This window comes from Vipera ursinii (assembly GCF_947247035.1).
Source record: "Vipera ursinii genome assembly, chromosome: 6".
NCBI lineage: Eukaryota > Metazoa > Chordata > Lepidosauria > Squamata > Viperidae > Vipera > Vipera ursinii.
This window is the reverse complement of record NC_139515.1, coordinates 14,427,383-14,447,360: the sequence shown is the minus strand read 5'-3', so window position 1 is coordinate 14,447,360 and position 19,978 is coordinate 14,427,383. Positions and strand designations below refer to the sequence as shown.

Genomic DNA, 19,978 nt, shown 5'->3' with positions numbered 1-19,978 from the left:
TATTTGCTACAGTATTTGTTACCAAGGGATGAACTGGGCGCTTCTGGATAGGGGTAGGGGCTGTGTCAAAACAGTAAAGATGGTGGCTACAACCACATGATTGAAGCATCATCCTTTTTTAACATGCAGGGCTTTGATCATGCAGTTATGATTGCCATTTTGACTTCTTTGACACCCCTCACCAGGGTGCTCCCAGATAAACCGTTTTGTAAGTCATTTGTTCTTTTCATTTGCAGACTTCTTTTCTTGGTGGTCTCTGTTTCTGAATTTGTTTGTTTTTTTCAAGCGTATGTTTAGCCTACCTTCCCTGTCTGCCTTCATAAAAATAAACCAAAAAGATCGGCTTTGCTTTATCTGCTCAATGTAACATGCACTACATTTTGTGCTCTGTGGAATGGAGATTGGGTTTGTAGCCAGCTGAAAGTTGTGGGGCATGTAAGTGGGGTTCACATGTGTCTGTTCAGTGTCTTCAAAGGTACAGGAGAGCCAAGCAACTTCCCAGTTTGTTAAAATACTGTAAAGGGGAAAAAAATCAGACAGAGTCATGCAAATTAAATAAAAATCAATGTTAGGAAAGTTAAGGAAATGTTGATAATTCTAAAACAGATGCACCTGCTTGTACCCATATATGTACCCATAAGCACACGCAGCCACATGACATACACACACAGGCTCACACATGCACTCATACATATCCATAAATTTACTCACACTTTCAACTAAAGCCAAGCCTCTTTAAACCTGCAAGCATCTCAAAATATGGCAATATATAAATTTCATAAATAAATACATATGGAGCTGAACTACCAAAAGCCACTTACATGTTGTTTGCATTTACATAAATGCCTAGCCTTTTCTGGCATAGTTTCTCAAATTTGCAGTGTAGATCTACAATGGGGCCTTGTCAAAAGAAAACTGCTTGGATGGGTTCTTACAGACATCTGACACGAAGCTTCTTATTTGGAATGTTATCTGAACGGCAAACTGGGGAAGTTGCAAACAAATCAGTTCCCAAATAAAAGTAATACATACAAGGCAAAAGTAGGCTTTGAATTCCATTATTTTATGTGTTTCCATGAGAAACAGCATTTATATTTCATATCAGACAAACTGATGCTTAGAAACATACACATAGGCAAAAGAAACAAATTTACACTAAAGAAAACCATACAGCCCAAACCTACATGACATATCCAAACTAAGCCATCCACTTGTTAACTGACGCCACATGCGTATTAACATGCAAATTGCATAAGCAACTTCCTTCTGATTCAAGAACATGGCCCCTGCCCCTGGCCCAACTCCTCTATTCTTTATTCCATGCCGCTTAGTTTGAAAGCAGCTCTTCACTATTTATTTCTAAAAATGGCTACTAGGCCTGTATGAGGGCAAAAGCATTCCTGGTGACAAAGAAGGAGGCCAACGCACCAGCAGATGTTCAGACTGAAGTTAGCATTTTTAACCACCACGAGTTCTTCTCAAGGACTGGGATAGGCAAATGTGGATGTTTGATGGTATTAAAGGTATTGTCACAGGATACAAGCTTTTCCAAGTAAAGCTGCCAAATTTCCAACTGGAAAATGTATATATATATTTTACAGAGGCGACAAGCACCTCCCATAGATGTTAAGGCAAAAAATGTAGAGCTGATAGAAAATTTGGATTTTCTTCCAGCTAAACTTGACCTGCATAACTTTCTGTCTCTTGTTGCAACAGGCTAAGAGAAATTACTGAATTTTTGGAGAATGAAGCAGCCTGTAGTTAAATCATACATTAGTTTTGTTTTGAAGGTGAGCACTCTGTGCTAATTTCATACAGTTTCAGCTCAATCTGTCAGCATAGCATTCCTTAGCAGTTTTGCAAATGATAACTGCTCCACTGTTGAGTGTTTTGCTTTTCCCCCCCTAATTTCGATGAAAATTTTCTTTGCCTGCCAAGCATAAATCCCTATCATTTTTTTTAAAAAGGCTTTGAAGACATTTTATGCTTCAATTTTAATAGTTTGGACTTCCATTTACCTGTAACAAGGTCAACCCTTTGCCACAATTGGATTAAAACAGCAGAGCCTATGCATTGCTTTCACAGACAAATACAGAACAAATTCCATAATGAATCACCTTAAGTCATTAAATACGCTAACTGGATTTGCTTGTAAAAAAAAAAGACACTGACACATAAACACTTGTGCTGTAGCCAAAGCTGATATTTATTCCTGTGCATGTCTCCTTTGAATGAATGGGAGAGCTCCTCTCATTTATTCCAGCTCATTTTGCATAGCCAAGCATCAAACAAGATTTAAGTACCTGTCCTTTACTCCATTTGTTCACCTGAGTAAAAAATGACTCAGGAAAGCAAATGCGGTTTTCCATAGATTCATGGTACAGCTCCACTTTTCACTGAAGCCCACTGACAAAAGTATGTTTTACTTTCCATGGAGCAACATTATTCCCATGTGTCCAAATTAAGGGATATACCCAATGCTAGCAAATCACTAGAAACAGATTTTTTTTAATTACCATTAACGTGAGATTCATTAAGAAGCAGTAGCATGAGGGAAAGCCTGACAGATCTTGGGAATATGGAAGAGAGAGCAAGACAATGGGGGGGGGGAGACGACAGACCTGTTACAGAAGGGAATATTGAGTCCAGGGAGTGGAAAGCACAAAGGGACACTCAGAGTAACTCCCCCTTAATTATATGTGTGTGTGTGTGTGTGTGTGTGTGTGTGTGTGTGCATGTATATCTTTGAGTTGTGTTGACTCCTGGCAACTGCTTAAACAGGTTTTCCAAAGGTTTTTGGAAGTGGTTTTCCACTGCCTTCTACTTAGGGCTTAAGAAGAGGAACTGGCCCACAGCCACCACTTACCGAGCTGGCTATTAAGTACACTTGGTGTAAGTTATGTGGGAGAATTACTTTGGTAATTCTTGCAAGATACATACTACTACTACTTCCATGTTGAAAACATTGTGGTGAAACAGTCAGCAGGTGGCATTACCATTGCTGAGGAGACGCCCAATTCGGGCTTCTTTTCATGTTCCCATTAATGAGTCCACTGAAGTGGTGCCTAATTATCTACTTGCGTTCGCATGCCTTCAAACTGCTCGGTAAGCAGGTGGAGCGAATGACAGGAGCTCACTCTGATACACAGCCATCCTCAGGCTTTGAACACAGGCTTGCAAATTGTCAACCCAGCATCCTAACCATGTGAGCCACCATGCTCCTTTTTGCAAGATACATTACCCTACCAGAAATAAAGATTTTTCATGAAATCCAGGTGATTCTGAGTTGGTCAGTCTTGTAGGGCTCCACAAACAGTTCAGACATTGAACTAGAAGTAGGAAGATCCAGATTGGAATGGGACAACTCTTCAGCTGTCTCGCCCCAGCCATCTCACCATGGGACAACTCTCCATGGTTAACTCGCCACAGGACAACTTGCCGTGGGACAATTTAACATGGGATAAAACAAGTGAATTGCAGCGGGCCTTGTCTTGCTTGCTTTCAAGAGAGAACTTCAGAAGTTCTCAAGGCTGGGATGAGCCAGAGCATGGAGTTCCAGCGGCCCAACGGCCAAGCTGTGGAGCAACTGTGGCATGCTGGGGAATCCCTGTGCAGATCCAGGCCAAGGGCATAGTGTATCTGAGAGGAGGCCTGCTGCCACTGCCTCTTTCTGGAGTGCCCTCTGCAATGGCCAGTGCTCTGCTGACATTCAGGCACTGGTCCTGCCCCACGGGATACACTGTGGCCTGGATTCACACAAGGACTGCTTGCTCTGTGGCTTGGCCGATAGGCCGCTGGAACTCCAAGCTCTGGCTCAGCCCAGCCTCGAAGATTTCTAACTTGAGAAGGTTCAAACCTAAAGTAAGACAAGGCCCGCTGCAATTCACTTGTCTTGAGTTGTCCCACGTTGCATTGCCCCTCGGCAAGTTGTCCTGTGGCGAGTTGGCCAGAGTGAGACAGCCGGGGAGAATTGTCCCATTCCATGGGTTCAAACCTAAAGTAAGACAAGGCCCATTGCAATTCACTTGTCCATCTCTTGAGTTAGCCCATGTTGAATTCTCTTGTGGTGAGTTGACCAGGGCAAGTCAGCTGCAAGCAAGACAGCCAAAGGGAGTTGTCCTGGACCTGATCCATATACAAATCTGCCCTCAGCCATGGAAGCTTATTGGGTGACCTTTGGGCTCCCCACCCAGAAAGCTGCCCAGACTTGTTGAGAGTTGGGCGGCATATAACCTCAATTTATTATTATTACTTCACAGGGTTTGGTATTCTTGGTGTTATGGGAAAAGGTAGGAGAGTGGAATGCTACATACAGCATCTTGTCCTGATTGAAAGGCAGATGTAAATACATAATGAATCTGACTTTATTTACTTTTAGTTACAGGTAGATCTGAGTTAACAATTGCCATTTAGCGATCATCTAAAGTTACAGTGGTACTGTAAAAGTAACTTCATGACTGACCCTCTCATGACTGTTGCAGCATCCCACATTCATGTGATTGCCATTTGCACACTTCACAGCTGGCGTCCACTAAGCGGTCAATGGAAAAGCCAGCAGTAAACTCACAAGTCACGGTTGCATGATGTTGAACATCATGCACATCATGTGACTATGGATGATTCACTTAACTAGCACAAGAGAAGTGAGGTTCCATCGCAGTCATGTGAAGTCTCACTTAATGATCATGTCACTTAGTGATGGAGCTGCCAGTCCCCACTTGTTAAATGAGGACTACCTGTATTTGTTTATTTTGCATTAGTTATATCTTATCTTTCGGCACCCCCAGAACTTCCATAGCAACTCACAATCACAAATTAAAATAGGTAGCAAGCAAAATGAATTGTGTGTGATCTGGTGCCTTTCACCTGTGTTGACCTTCAACTCTCATGATCCTCCAGTTAGTTGGGCAACTGTCATCTAACTTGTGCAGTATATCAGTATTAGGTAATCTGGTATCTCCAGAAACTTTGGACTATATAATTAATAATTCCAAATAATTGTAATAGTTATTTACAATTTACAATTCCTAGTCCTAAGGAAGTTATAATTAAAATTTTTGGAGAGCACAAGATTGATATCTCCAGTCATACATTATAGTAAGCCAAGCATCAGAATTTAAGAGCCATGGCAGCTACTCAGACCAACTGTAATATAAAGAAGCATGTTACTGAATGACAAAGGGATGCATGCCTTGGATCTATTGATTCTGGTGATCACAACTCACAAATAAGTCCACAAATTGAACACTTTTTAAATATTTTTATATATCCTCTTATCATACTATTACATTTCTCAGTGGACCTCCATCCATGGAATCAATATAATCCTTAAAGTATCCCTATATAAATAGATGGTTCTAATCATACTTACTACAGATACAGTAGTATCTGTCCATGTGAGATGGCCCCTTGGGGAAGATATCTTGTAAGTACCCTTGCCAAGGAAAGAGGTTTTTCTACGGGTAGGCATATTAAGCTGGTGTAGTAATTGATATATGAACCAATCATGGGAAAATTGGGGTCTAGCCACAATATCCAATCATAAGAGGTACAAAGTATCAGATATATGGGAAAGATCTGCCCACTGAACTACTCTCGTTACAAGGCTTCCATATTGCCCATGGGAATAGACAGTTGACATGTTTTCCCATCTGCACTTACATCTTGAGTAGCTTTTGCTATTAGAGACAAACCACAGAGTTGGAGAGAAGAGCAGTAGGCTCTAGTGATTATGAAAGATAAGTATTTATGAATGACAATAATGTGGATGAAATTTACCATTGATAGAACAATAACCCCTTTTCATAACAAGACATTAATGCAGGAGCAGGAGAAACAAGAAAATATTACTTTTAAATATCCAAAATAGTAATTAAAAATGCCTGTCACAGCCTCATTAACTAAATTGTTTTAAATATGCATTCAATAATTGTTTCAAGTAATAATACACATTTCCTCATGGGGAGGGACTAAATAGTGTAGCATAAAGATAACTTTTAATAAAATTGTATTATTTTCATATTGGGTCCTTTGGTGCATTTATGTATTGACTGTCAGTGTGAGTTTTAATTTGTGTGTTTTCCGGCAGTGTTGTTTGTGTTGGTGGGGACGGAATGTTCAGTGAAGTGATACATGGTCTAATTGGAAGATCTCAGAAGGATTCGGGCATAGATCAAAATAATCCCAAAGCAAAATTAGTCCAGTGCAGTCTCAGGATTGGCATAATTCCTGCTGGTAAGAACTGCAACATAGTGAACTTCTACTGTACATTATTATCATGTATTTACCACCTTGGACCAAAATGAAAAAGTAGTATTATATACCGGTATGTGGAACAGCATAATGGTTAACTAGGAGCCTCAACAGATACTGGATCTTGCCTAAAACTATAGGCTTTGCTTAGATTGCCTAATATTTATTTAAACCTGTTCACATATGCATATTGTGAAGGTAAAATTTGAAAATGAAAATGAATGGAAAGGCAGTGTTCTCAGCTTCTATAAGTTCAATCTAAGCTTATTGATTGGATGAATCCAACGAGAAACACGATTTATGATTTGTCAGCATCCTTAAAATCTTTTTATGGAATTGTCCATTTTTACAACAAATTTTAGCCTCTAACTCACATGAGACTTTAGTAGCATATCCAAACTATGCTAATTAGCAGTATAGCACGGTATAAAAAGTCTAAGAAAGAAAGGTGTACAGTATAGAGCATGGTTTTGTTATAAATTGGCATTCTGAGCTTTTGCTTTAGTTACATTCAGTTCAGATAACTAAAAACATTGTTCATATATAATTGAAAGAAATATGCTTATCCTTGGACTAACCTGAGTAACTCATCCAATGCAAACCATTGGCAGGTCAGTATGAGAAATCACCTTATAAATGTATCCTTATTTAGTCAACAAGCATATGACTTATTTGCCTATGTCCTAAACCTCTTTGCATAGTGGGCAGAGAATTACTCAGTTACTCATAGATGGGATCAACAGGAAATTCCTAGGGCAACTCACAACAAAATTAAACTTATGATAAAAACAAATTAAAAAGACCACAATATAGAGAGGAGTCAGCGGGGAAAAATACGTATCCACCACAATTTAAAACTATTTGTTGTTGTTGTTAGCTGCGAAGTCGTGTCCAACTCATCGCGACCCTATGGACAACGTTCCTCCAGGCCTTCCTGTCCTCTACCATCTTCTGGAGTCCATTAAAACTATTTAAGGAGGATTAAAAAGTTTGGAAACACTGACTCTTCAGTATAAATTTTAGATGTATATTTTTTCATAGTTAGAGCATTCCCAATTTTCCATTGCATTCCCAACAGCCATCTGCTGTATTTCAGACTGTGTTACAGAGGCTTGTCATTATTATGCGTGAAGGCACAGGTGAAGAAAAAACTTTAAATTTTGAAGAACTTTAAATCTTCAAAAGAGCATTTACATGGAAGGGGAAAGCAAACCAGGGCCTAATGCTAGGGCAGTCTATCTGGGCTGCAAAAATCCCACTGTCCTTGCCAGCAAAGAGATAGAGCCTTCTGTATCTTTTGCTGCCAAGTAGCCATCGGCTGAATTTTTGCAGCCAAATATGGTACTCCATCCCAGCACTGTCTTGGCTTAATTGTAGTTTCTACATCATTTTCAAGGGAGTTTATTTTTTAATCTCTGGCTGCTCTTATTTTACAGTTGAACACTAGATTGCAATCTGGTTTCAAGAATATACGTACCTTTCTAAAGGATTGGAAGAAAGACGCTTTTTTCAGAAAATCGATTTCCCCTGCTCTTTATTTTCTGCCTGAAAATATACCTCTGTTGCTTAGAATCCATTGTGAATTATAGTTTCTGTTAGAAGGGGGTCAGTGTTCAAATAAACAGTCAGTCCAATTAACCCTGTTCTTTCTGGTGGTCTGACAGCCTGTGCTGTTAATGTTAATTCCACTGGAATTAGTTGACTCTGCCTTGATGTTAATTCTCTTGCGGTCACTGTTGTGCAAAAAGTAACCAAAAATATAGTTGGCTTAGTCTATCTTTTTACTTTTTTAAACACTTTTATTCTTCATTTTTTATTTATATTTTTATTTGTCTATCTGACAAATCATTTTTTTTTGTTTAGAGTACATATTAAGGATAGTTATTTTGCTCCAGTCTTGGCAAAGAGTACCACTTTGTTAGCTTTCCAAGTTAAACCAGCCTGGAACTGCAACCAGATGAGCTAGTTCTACTTTATTGTAAAGTTACATTAACAGAATCCTGCAAATCTCCCACCTTCCCCTTAATATCCTGAGAAGCAAGGAATAAATCTCCTGAGCCTCTTTCTCTGCTCATTATATAGCTGAGGACCATGCACTCCAGGGGTGTCAAATTGCCGGCCCGTGGGCCGGTTGCATCATGCGGAGGCCGCGCCCACCCCAGCTTCGGCAATGCGAAAAAAGTCACGATACGTCACGACACATCACATGATGCAGCAAGTTTGACACCCATGATGTACTCCATTCAATGACCATTCCCTCCATAGCATTTCTTCTTCCGTCTCCCAAGGTCTCTGGCAGCATAATCTGGTAGTTCCCTGAAGCCACACAACTGACCAAACAACTGAAATCCACAGCTCTCTTTGGCAACTTAATCCTCAGTTAAGATGATTTTTGTCTTCATAATGCTTTTGAATTACAGACAGTGTAAAGTTCACTTATTTTCCAGGTTCAACCGATTGTATATGCTATGCAACAGTTGGCATCAATGATCCAGTAACATCTGCTTTACATATCATTGTGGGTAAGTATTAGTTTTCTTTCGGGCTCATTGACACAATTTTAAACACTCTAAGAAGTTTTTTTTTTTAATCCCATTTATATCCCATCCTTCTCCGAAGACTCAGGGCGGTTTACAATCTAAAGCACAAATCAATGTGCTTAGCAATAGCCTTCATTCTATGTATATGCCTGCTTATTAGGGCTTTCGCCCCCCCCCCCAAGCGGCATTATTACAAAGTCAGCTTATTGTCCCCAACAATCTGGGTCCTCATTTTACCTACCTCGGAAGGATGGAAGGCTGAGTCAACCTTGAGCCTGGTGGGACTCGAACCTGCACTAATTGCAGGCAGCTGGTGTTACTTAAGGAGGCATTAGCCCACTGCTCCACCAAGGCTGTTTACCAGTATCGTTACTACTATTGGCAAATGGGGGGAAAAAATCAAATGCAAAACCAAAATAGAGTTGCTGACTATTAAGATGTCACTAATTCCAGCTGAGGATTTTGCAGGAGCCTTGCTATTCCACTAAAATTTATGATACAGTGGTGGCATAGAAGATGTGGCAGTTGGACATGACCATGAAAGCATTCTGCTGGCAGAAAGTTATACTGAGGAACCACTTCAGTTTATAAGCCACCTATGACTCAAAAGCACAGATGGTAGACACTACAACGTTAGTATCATTTGTTCTATAGAAGCATTGTGTTATGCATTCCTTATTGAGGTTATTTTTTGCCCTTGTAGGTGAGCAACTTCTAGCTGATTAATAGTTGGTTGCACACAACTATCACTTCTGCACAATCACTATTCCAGGTATCCTGGTTTGCCAGGATATATTTTCAGGCTGTGTGTATCCTTCATTCCATTTTAGTCATAAATAGGATAGAGTGGTCATTATCCTAGCACAGGAGCATTGTAATGCTTCTCACTATAACTAGAACTTAGAATAAAAGGATTGGAAGGAACTTTGGAGGTCTTCTAGTCCACCCTCCTGGTCAAGCAGGAGACCTTATACCATTCTGGGCAAATGCTTATCCATTGTCTTCTTGAAAACCTCTAGTGATGGAGTACCTACAACTTCTGGAAGCAAGCCATTCCACTGATCAGTTGTTCTCACTGTCTTGACATTTCTCTTTAATTCTAGCTTAGATCTCTTTGATAATTTCTATAGACATAAAGAAAATAGGTTTTTTTGCAGACTGTCTTATTTTAAAAATAAGACAACTTTTTTATATTTTACAATATTTTATATATGAATAATGTCTTATAATATAAGACAGTTTTACAGTGACTCGGTAATGAAATACCTCTTGTTAATAGGTGATAATCAACCTCTGGACGTTTGTTCAGTACATCGCAATAATACATTTCTGAAATACTGCGTATCGCTATTGGGATATGGTTTTTATGGAGATGTATTAAAAGACAGTGAACAGAAACGTTGGATGGGCCCTGCCCGATATGACTTCTCAGGTAACATCTTGTATCTCTTCTGCATCTATCTTTTATGACAAGTAGCCAACAGATTTCCCCTCCCCCACCATTTTTAAAATCTTTCCTATTAAAATTGCAATACATTTAATTAAATCATTGTTCTCATGTTATCTTGTAGATAGTGATTTGGACTAGAACTGTAGACACCTCGGTCCAAGCCTTCTAGTAGTGTAGAATCACTAGTTGACATTGAATAAGCCATTCTCTTAACATAGCAATAGCATTTAGACTTATATAGTACACTGCCCCATAGTGCTTTACAGCACTCTCTATGCATTTTACAGTGTCAGCATATTGCCCCCAACAACCTGGGTTCTCAATTTACCAACTTCAGAAGGATAGAAGGCTGAGTCCCTCTTGAGCAAGTCAGGATCGAACTCCTGGCAGTGGGCAGAGTTACCCTGCAATACAGCATTCTAACCAGTGTGCCGTTATGGTTCCTTCATAACCTACTTCTTCCCTTCTATTGATAATCTATCTCCTACTGTGATCTTATTGTGGAGAAAAATGAAGGCAATTCATCATGTATACCACCTGGGAGAAAAAATGAGATATAAATCTTAACAATTTTGAACTTTTTGATTTTTTTTCTTTATCCCACTTTTTCTTCAGGAGCTCTGAGTAGTAACTAGCACAATTCCCCCCCCCCATCAACAACCTGGTGAGATAGGATGGGCCAACTTTCCCTAATGGAGGGTTGACTTGACCCTAGATTTAGTTTTAAAGTTTTCTGTCCTAAACCCAGCCATTTGTGGCTTAAGCAGTGAATGTTAGTTTGATGCAGATCATCTATAGCTCTAGGCGACACAATGCTAGTTTTGTATTTATCTTACCATATTTTGTAAATTTAGCCAAAGCAGTTAACAAGCCATAGTTTATTTCTTAGAGTGATACCTGCACTCAACAGTCTAGTTAAGGAAATCATGTGTTCCTATGATTGGTACTGGTTGATCAGGTCACTCCTCTGTTGCACTTGATATCTGTTCTATGTCTGAATAATCAGGGCATGGAAGACATGGCAGGCATTTCTTTCTGAATCATTGAGTCTCCAAGTCAGGAAAGTCTACAGAGCACATTTAGATGGTACATAAAGGAGATTTACTAAGAAAAAAAGTCATAGATATGGCTCTAGAGCAGCGATTCCAACCCCCGGTCCGTGGACCAGTACCGGGCTGCGGCATGCCACCAACTGGTCCACGTAAACAAGCAAAGCCCCATCCGTGGGATGCAGGCAGCACACAAAACCATACACACCCCGGTCCGCAGAAAAACCTCTCTCCATGGAACCGGTCCTGGTGCCCAAAAGGTTGGGGACCTCTGCTCTAGAGAATGACTCTCTAGGGAAAAGAGTCCAGTAGATAACCACACTAATAGCGAGTGAAGAGGTGGAAATTTAACCCACAAATAGTGGCCTTTATGTAAAGGGAACATGTAGATTACATCTCGTGACGTATCACAACGTTTTTGCCTTTGTGGAGCTGGGGTGAGCGTGGCCTACACATGACGCATCCAGCCTTTGGGCTGCCAGTTTGACACCCCTGATGTAGACAATGCCAAGAGGTTGCATGTAAAAAGTGCTTATTTGGGGCCCTGAGAGAGCAAGTAGTAGGAAACATCCACAGAATAATGAGCAGATGTAAAATAATTGTTCTCTTCCAGCTCTGTGGGAGAATAGGTAGAAGACAAAGCAAGAATTAATGCTTTCTTCCATTTTTTTTCTCCCCTTCCAAGGTTTGAAGACTTTCCTCTCGCATCATTACTATGAGGGAACAGTATCTCTTTTACCAGCAGCACATGCCATGGGCTCCCCAAGAGATAAAAAGCCCTGCAGAACTGGGTAGGCTAAATCATTCAGTTCACTTTGAGTGCCTGTTGAGTAGAAAGACAGGAATACATTTGCTGATTTGGCTAAATTTTAAGAATGTAAAAAAAGAAGTTGAGTTAATCATGCCAAGGATTCACAAAAACGATTCCAAATCATCAGGCATGAAATTTTTTGCTTATCTAGATTACATTTGAAATGCTACTTACGACACAGTATCATGCAGCAAAATGAATGGTGTCCTGTTAAATCCATTTTGTCTGCAGAGAAGTCATTCATTTATATACATATACACGTGTGTGAATATATATGTGTGTGTTTAGGTGTATGGACGTATGTATGTATGGACGTGGTGGCTCAGTGGGTTAAGACGCTGAGCTTGTCGATCAGAAGGTCGGCAGTTTGGTGGGTTGAATCCCGAGTGCCGCGTAGCAGAGTGAGCGCCTGTTACTCGTCCCAGCTTCTGCCAACCTAGCAGTTCAAAAGCACGTAAAAATGCAAGTAGAAAAATAGGGGCCACTACGATGGGAAGGTAACAGCGTTCCGTGCGCCTTTGGCATCTAGTCATGCTGGCCACATGACCACGGAGACGTCCTTGGAAAAGCACTGGCTCTTCGGCTTTGAAACGGAGATGAGCACCAGCCCCTAGAGTTGGAAATGACTAGCACATATGTGCGGGGGAACCTTTACCTTTTACCTTTACCTTTACGTATGTATTACTAAAATTCTCATGCTTGTCTGTGTGTAACTGTTAATTGGACAAAACAGTGCACCGTAGAGAAAGATTTTTTGAACCAAGGTAACTCACGTGGCGCCCAGAACCCATCTGGAAAATTTTACAAAACTTTTTATGACATAACACAAAACATTGCCTCTGACTCCTAACTGACTGTGCTGTAGAGTTCAATGTGGACTTTTTTTGAGACAAATACATCTCTCCCTGAATTTTTAACAGCTTTTTCAATGAAGGCAGTACCTTAGAAGCTCTGCCATCATTGAAAGCACTGAGAAATCTGGTAAGGAAATAGCTCTGAAACAAAAACTCAGTGAGCCGCAGGCTGTCCTGTTGATTAATTAAATTAAATTAATTTTTAATCCCTATGATATATTTTCAATATTGAAGTTGTTACTTTTGTTGTTTAGGTGCCGGATTTGCAAGCAAAGTAAACTACAGCTGGAGAAACAGCAGAAGAAAACGGAAAAGGAGATTAAAAGTAACTTTGAAGTTTGTAGAACCTTGCTTGTTAATGGTTAGATTTGCTCAGTTAGTTTCTAATACCTCTTTTATTTGCAAGACAAGTATAAAGACAGGTTCCAAGTCAGAACAAGAAAAGAATGAATTTAACTGCTATAGAAACCCAGGGAAAATTCAGAGGAGTTTATGATCAGACAGGCTTTTTCAGATTTATTATCATTCAGTATAAATGCTGATTTATAGTAGATGCTGCAATTGGTACAGTTTGTGAAACTATGGTAAATGCAGTGTATTCAATTACTAACTTTGGAGTTAAAGTAATGCTGAAATCTGTATTTTTCTTGGTGTAAAAACCACTTTCTCTCCTACTTCTTCTAAGTCCAACTTTTGGTTCCTTAAGACCAGAGGTCCCCAACCTTTTGGGTACCAGGGACCAGTTACGTGGAGAGAGGTTATTTCCATGGATCAGAGGGAGTGTGGTTTTGTGTGCTGCCTGCATCCCGCGGATGGGGCTTTGCTTGTTTGTGCGGACTGGTTGCTACCATGCCGCGGCCTGGTACCGGTCCACGGACTGGGGGTTGGGGACCCCTGTCATAGACTGTCACAATGGAAAACCATTGCTTGCACTATTCCGATCTTTGTAAGTGTAGACACATCACAGCGTCAGAATAACTCTTCTGAGGTCTTCATGGCTATTCTGCCAAGTACTAGCCCATGGCATATTTCTTGACTGCTTGTTCCTTTACTGTTGATATTATCAAGTAGATTTCCAGTTTTCAGCTCTTCAAGAAACAGCTTGATTATGCTTCACTCCATGCCATCAAAGATTTCTCATTTCAATTGAAGTACAAGAACTGGCCAGACTGAGTATTCTTCTTGATTTAAATTCTATTTCAGGTCCTTGCCAATATTGGGGGGAAAAAATCTAATGGAAATGTTTGGGATACAGGAAGCGTAAAATATTAAATGTCCCTGAATTAGGGATAGCAAGTAGCCTTTGTAAAGCTTCAAGTCTTGTCTCCTCTGTACATTACCACAATTGGTTGGGCATGATAAGAAAAACAGTCCAGCCATCTGGACTATACTAGAAGAAAAAGGGCAGTGTAGGCTGCCTTGAACTCCTGGAAGACAGATTATAGATATAAAAAGCAGTAAAGAAATACAGATAATCCTCAACATACAACCAGTCATTTGCCAACCGTTTTGGGCCTGTTAAATCACATCCAGGCATTGTAAGATGTTGGACCGGACCTTCTGGTCACATAACCAAAAACCTGTTTGCATTTACAATCTGCAGCATAGGATCACCATTTGCAACATTCTCTGCTGGCTTCCCCAAAATGTCAATGAAGAAATCAACAGGGAAGGTTGCCAGTGGAGGGGATATTGGATTTGAGGTCTGTTCCCCCAGCACACCAAGGGATTTCCCTTCTTTTCCATGCAGAGAGAAGAAATTCCTTCCACAAGTTGACAGAACGACCTCAAATCTGGCAAAAAAAAATGCTAGTGAAGGCCAGCATTCTGAGCCTTTCAGAAAGCTGCGGTTTGCTTGCACTTTCATTTCCAAAGTTCTGTTCTGACAGCATGCCAAGGCATTTTCCCTCCAAAATCTCCCAGTGCACTTGAGGAAGGGACCTCAAATCTGGCCAAACATTAGCAAACATTGTCATTCTTGTGACTGTTCTCCCAAGTTGGTCAGGAAGAGGGCCCAGGCCTTTCAGATGTCGTAGAACACCCAGGTCCTCTCTGCAGCCCTTGTGTTCGGGAAGCCCAGGCTGCCCATCCTGTGCCACGCTTAACAACCTATGTGGTCATTTAACAACTGCAACTAGGAGAGCTGGGATTGCGATTCTTGAGAGCAGTGATCATGTGGTGTCTCACGTAATGACTGCTTCACTCAACCGAGATTCTGGGCCCAATTAGGGTTGTAAGTGGAGGACGATCTATATGAGACTTAGGGATTGATCAGTAATTTTAGAGCTTTTGAGAAGAAATCGGCACAAATATCCAAACTTGGATTCTAGTTAACAGTGCAGGTGATTCTCTGAAGTCCTGTTTTGCCAGGGACCTTGGGTTGAGTTATGCATTATATTAACGCTGCCTTTTTAAAAATAATAATTTTTTTTTTTGCAAAAATCACTTGTTTTGAAGGAAAAGCAGTCGTAAAACTCAGTTTGATTAAAACCTCAGTTACTGTTCCTGATACGTCTGGGAGATGTAAGGTTGGGAAAATTGCCATCCATGACTTCACCCTTTGTGGAGTCAAGCATGTCTTAAAACATCGCTCAGAATCCAGAGAATAGCAAGAACAACATGCAAATATATCTCTTTCAGGGGATGAGGAAGGAGAATGGAAAGTTATTAGAGGGAAGTTTCTAGCCATCAATGCTGTAAACATTAGCTGTGCCTGTCCACGCAGTCCTAAAGGCCTTTCACCAGCTGCTCACCTGGCGGATGGCTCTGCAGACCTCATTCTAGTTCGTAAATGTTCCCGATTAAATTTTCTAAGATACCTCTTAAGGCATACAAACCAGCATGATCAGGTGCGTATTTTGCTCTGTAACGGTATATCTTCACAATTGGAACGGTGGCACAATCGGATGTAGATTAATAGTCTTCTGGTGAAATCCAGAACAGAACAGTTGCATAACTTACAAGAAGTATGGATAAAATCTAGACTTTCTAGAACTTACAGCTCAGAGGATGATTCATCCCATCACCCTCCAGTTAAGTGTCCTTCTCAGAAGGAGGGAGACTTAATCGATTGGTTATTTTCACTGACGTTGCTTAGTCCTTACCACTCCATGGATGGGGCTATATTTTATGTATTTATTCATTCATTCAATTTTTTATAGCCAACCAACTGAACCAAGTGACTCTGGGCAGCTTATAATTCTAAAATTATAAAACAAAACAATTACAAATCATTGAAACAGTAAAAATATCCACAAAATAAATAAGTACAAACATCAGCCGGGATGATTAACCAGCTAATAGTAAAACCAACAGGGCCCTTAATATATTCTGAGTTTGCATGAAACATGCAAAGTGATGAATCATGCATTGTAATGCCATGATACAAGTTACACCCTTTCATACTTGTGTTGTAATGCTGCCCACAAATGTGCAAGAGGTAACATTTCAACATTTACTTCTTTGCCCTCCCTGCAGCTATGCCTAATAACCTAGTTATTTTATTTTACAATTGTATCTCTCTTTACATGATGTTCTCTGGATAGCATTAGACCAGGCATGTCAAACTGCCGGCCCATGGGCCGGATGCATCACGCCAAAACTGCACCCACCCCATTGCCGGCAATGGGGAAAAAGCCCCAATACATCATGCGGCATCACATGACGTCGTGAGTTTGACATGCGTGCATTAGACAGTATTGCACAGTTTTTCATCTGTAAATGGGGTATAATATTCATAGAGTTGAAGGAGAAGCAGATATAAAAGTTACCTTTATGTAACATATCTGTTGTACAGGTAGTCCGCAGAGTACGAACACTTCCATTCCTTAATTCTGCCTTTAACCCAAATTTGTATTTACGTTGGAACAGGTTACTGTACTTGCACTTCTTCATATCAGGAAGGAGCAACAACATTTACAAAGCTTTTTGTAAAATTTTAAATTTGCAACTTTAGGTTTTATGCCTTACAGCATGAGTTATGTGAGAAACAGACTTCCAGCAAGGAGAATACACTGGAATTTCATTTCTCACCATCTTGAGAACCTGCTGGAATTCAATCCCTCACTTTTCCTGCAGGCAAAGTGATCTGATTCAAAATGGCGGATGGCATTCCCCTTCCTGGAGCCAACGGATTACTGAAGCCACATAGTGCTTTTGTGAACTGTTGAAAACAGCCTGTATACTGCACTAAAAGAACACGCACTTTTTCAATAATGCTGATGTAAGTATTGCGCAGCTTCAGCAGTTCATCAACGTAAGAGAGGAGAATGCCATCTGCCATTTTGTGTTGTATCACATTGTTGGTCAGGTGTCCAACATTTAAAATACTGTAACAGGTGAACCATCTACCATTTGGTAACAGGTAGCTCTTTCATATCTAGGGATTTCTTCCAGTCATTCCTTAACATGGGAATTGCTTGTACTACTCTAGTGGCATTGAATCAGTTTAATGTAGCTCAGATGAAAATTGTAGCAAATGCAAACATTTCACCTTCATTCATAGAAATAGTTTTGTATGCAGTGTATGGTTTATTCTACTGGCAAAGAAAAGGTTCAGAAAAAGGTTGACTCAGCCTTCCATCCTTCCGAGGTAGGTAAAATGAGGACCCAGATTGTTGGGGGCAGTAAGCTGACTTTGTAATAATGCCGCTTGGGGTGTGTGTGAAAACCGTAACAAGCAGGCATATACATAGAATGAAGGCTACTGCTAAGCTTGTAAGCCGCCCTGAGTCTTCGGAGAAGGGCGGGATATAAATGGAATTTAAATAAATAAATAAATAAATAGCACAATTATCAGAATCTAGACTTAGATGTGCTTAAGGCTATTGTATGTCTGAGTATGCCTAACTGTATTTTACATTGTAGCGCTAAATGTCATTTTTAAACAAAATTTAGTTAAGTGCTATTTAGACAAAAAAAAGTCTAAGAAGACTGACATGTCTTTTGACAATTTTTGAAGGCTGTAATTTGCTTCCTACAATTTCTCTGCAGTTTGACTTCAGCTTTGTAGAGGTTTATCGGATTAAAAAGTTTCGTTTTACATCAAAGCATTTTGATGATGGTGACAATGATGACCAGGGTGTGCGGAAAAAACACTTTGGTCAGTTCTGTAGAGACCACCCAGTTTGCTGCTGCCTCCCTCCCAGCAGTACCTGGAATTGTGATGGGGAGACTCTGGATTGTTCAACTATTGAAGTCAAGTGAGTGACTTTCTTTTTTTAAAAAAATGAATCTACGAATATAAAGAGATTAAGAGTGCAATTCACATATTAGTTCTTTCCCTAAGAGGGGCTTTAAAATTGACAGTGTACTTCCACTGCAGGTAGAGATCTGGTGTCTTTTACATTTGCATCGTTCTGCACTCCTAATGGGAAAAAAAAAGGTTTTAATCCTCTCACCTAAAAAAAATGTCAGCAGGTTTTATTAAGCAGAACTTTAGATTGTTTATTGCCTCCAGTAACAGTTCTCAGGAAGGGAGAATATTTTTTCATGTTTTTTTTTTAAAAAAATCATCTTCCCGGACACATTTCTAAGTACATGATAAAAAGAGTATATGATGGTTTGTTCAGCCAAACATGGTTAAACAATACCTAATTAGTCCTGTGGAATTCATTACTACAGAATCTGTTGACCATTACTGATGTAAATAATTTTGAAAGGGGATTAGATAAATTCACAGAATACAAGACTAGTAAGAGTTACTGATCTTAAAATTGGGGTTGTGAGCAATCTGCATCCATTGGTTTGGTTCAAATAATATGCTAAAATGTATATTATTATTTACAAATCTAGGCCAAATCCCAAAAAATTCTATATCTGACTTATACCTGAATCCAATATATATGTTACTTGGACTTGAGATGCTATGAACAATCCAGACAATCTAAAAGCTAATAAGAGACACACCGATATATGTGAAGAGATCTTAATTTTGACTACATTCCATTTATTTATTATGGCATTTCTTCAAATAAAAAATATACTAGGAAAAAACACAAAACATAGCTGTATTTGCTATCTCAAATTGCCATTGTGAATAGCTTCGTACAGTGAATAATTGAGAGACTTTTTTTCTTATTAGTCACTGGCAGATTGATAAAATGGATAGAATTTTATCATGTGAAGATTTTACCATTTCTTACATTTTCAGAGTTCACTGCCAATTAATTAAACTCTTTGCAAGAGGAATAGAAAAGAATCACAAACCTGAATCACCTTACAAGCAACTTACCTGAGCAGTTAATTTAAGTCAACACTGCAAGAACATGAAGGAAAAAAGGCAACATACAGACAAGCATTTCTGGCATGTTAATAAATGTTTTTAAACTTTATTTTTCTGGTCAAATTTTAATTTTGGATAGATTTCTTTTCAGTTAATGTGTTTATTTTAAATTATTTCATCCTAGGACAGTGAAAAAGATTTTTGGCTAATATTTGCTTTCTTTTGTTATGAATGGATTCTGTGGATATCGTATAGTAATAATTAGACAATGCAGTTTGATGACTTTAATTTGGCTTTGAAAATAAGTCCACAAAAGATAAGTAGATTAACTTGCTAAAGCAGGGGTGTCAAACTCAATTTCATTGAGGGCCGCATCAGCATTGCGGTTGCCCTTAGGGGGCCAGGTGGGTGTGGCCTGGGTGGGTGTGGCCTACTGGGTGGGCGTGGCTAGAGTGCGTATGGCCTACTGGGTGGGCGTGGCCAGCTCTACATCATTGGCATCAAGGGTGCCTATGGGGGCCTGGACAGGAGTGGGACAGATCTGAGGGTCTCTGGCAGAAGGAGGGTCTCTGGGCCAGGACCAAGGCAGTGGGGGCCATTCCCTCACTGTTTCCAGGATGGCTTCGCGGGCCACATGAAACCACTTCGCGGGCCGAATCTGGCCCCCGGGCCTTGTGTTTGACATGTCTGTGCTAAAGGTTTTCTCTGCTATGTTTCTAAGCTAGATGCTCCTTCTCTTAGGCCAGGATAAAAAAGCTGGCTATTATTATTATGGTCTGTCGCACAGTCAGCCAGATGT

General features: G+C 40.0%; 1 protein-coding gene across 1 annotated transcript in view; it reads left to right on the top strand.

Annotated features, from left to right (window-relative positions):
• Nucleotides 1-19,512, top strand: part of CERK (ceramide kinase) — a 39,847-nt gene extending 20,335 nt beyond the window's left edge. The window contains exons 6-13 of the mRNA XM_083365809.1: nt 6,089-6,234; nt 8,700-8,774; nt 10,072-10,224; nt 11,977-12,082; nt 13,211-13,281; nt 15,597-15,805; nt 17,949-18,157; nt 19,108-19,512. Coding sequence (XP_083221935.1) covers nt 6,089-6,234; nt 8,700-8,774; nt 10,072-10,224; nt 11,977-12,082; nt 13,211-13,281; nt 15,597-15,805; nt 17,949-18,157; nt 19,108-19,192 — 1,054 coding nt within the window. The 3' untranslated portion in view covers nt 19,193-19,512. The remainder of the gene's footprint in view (nt 1-6,088; nt 6,235-8,699; nt 8,775-10,071; nt 10,225-11,976; nt 12,083-13,210; nt 13,282-15,596; nt 15,806-17,948; nt 18,158-19,107) is intronic.
• Nucleotides 19,513-19,978: the final 466 nt, after the last annotated feature.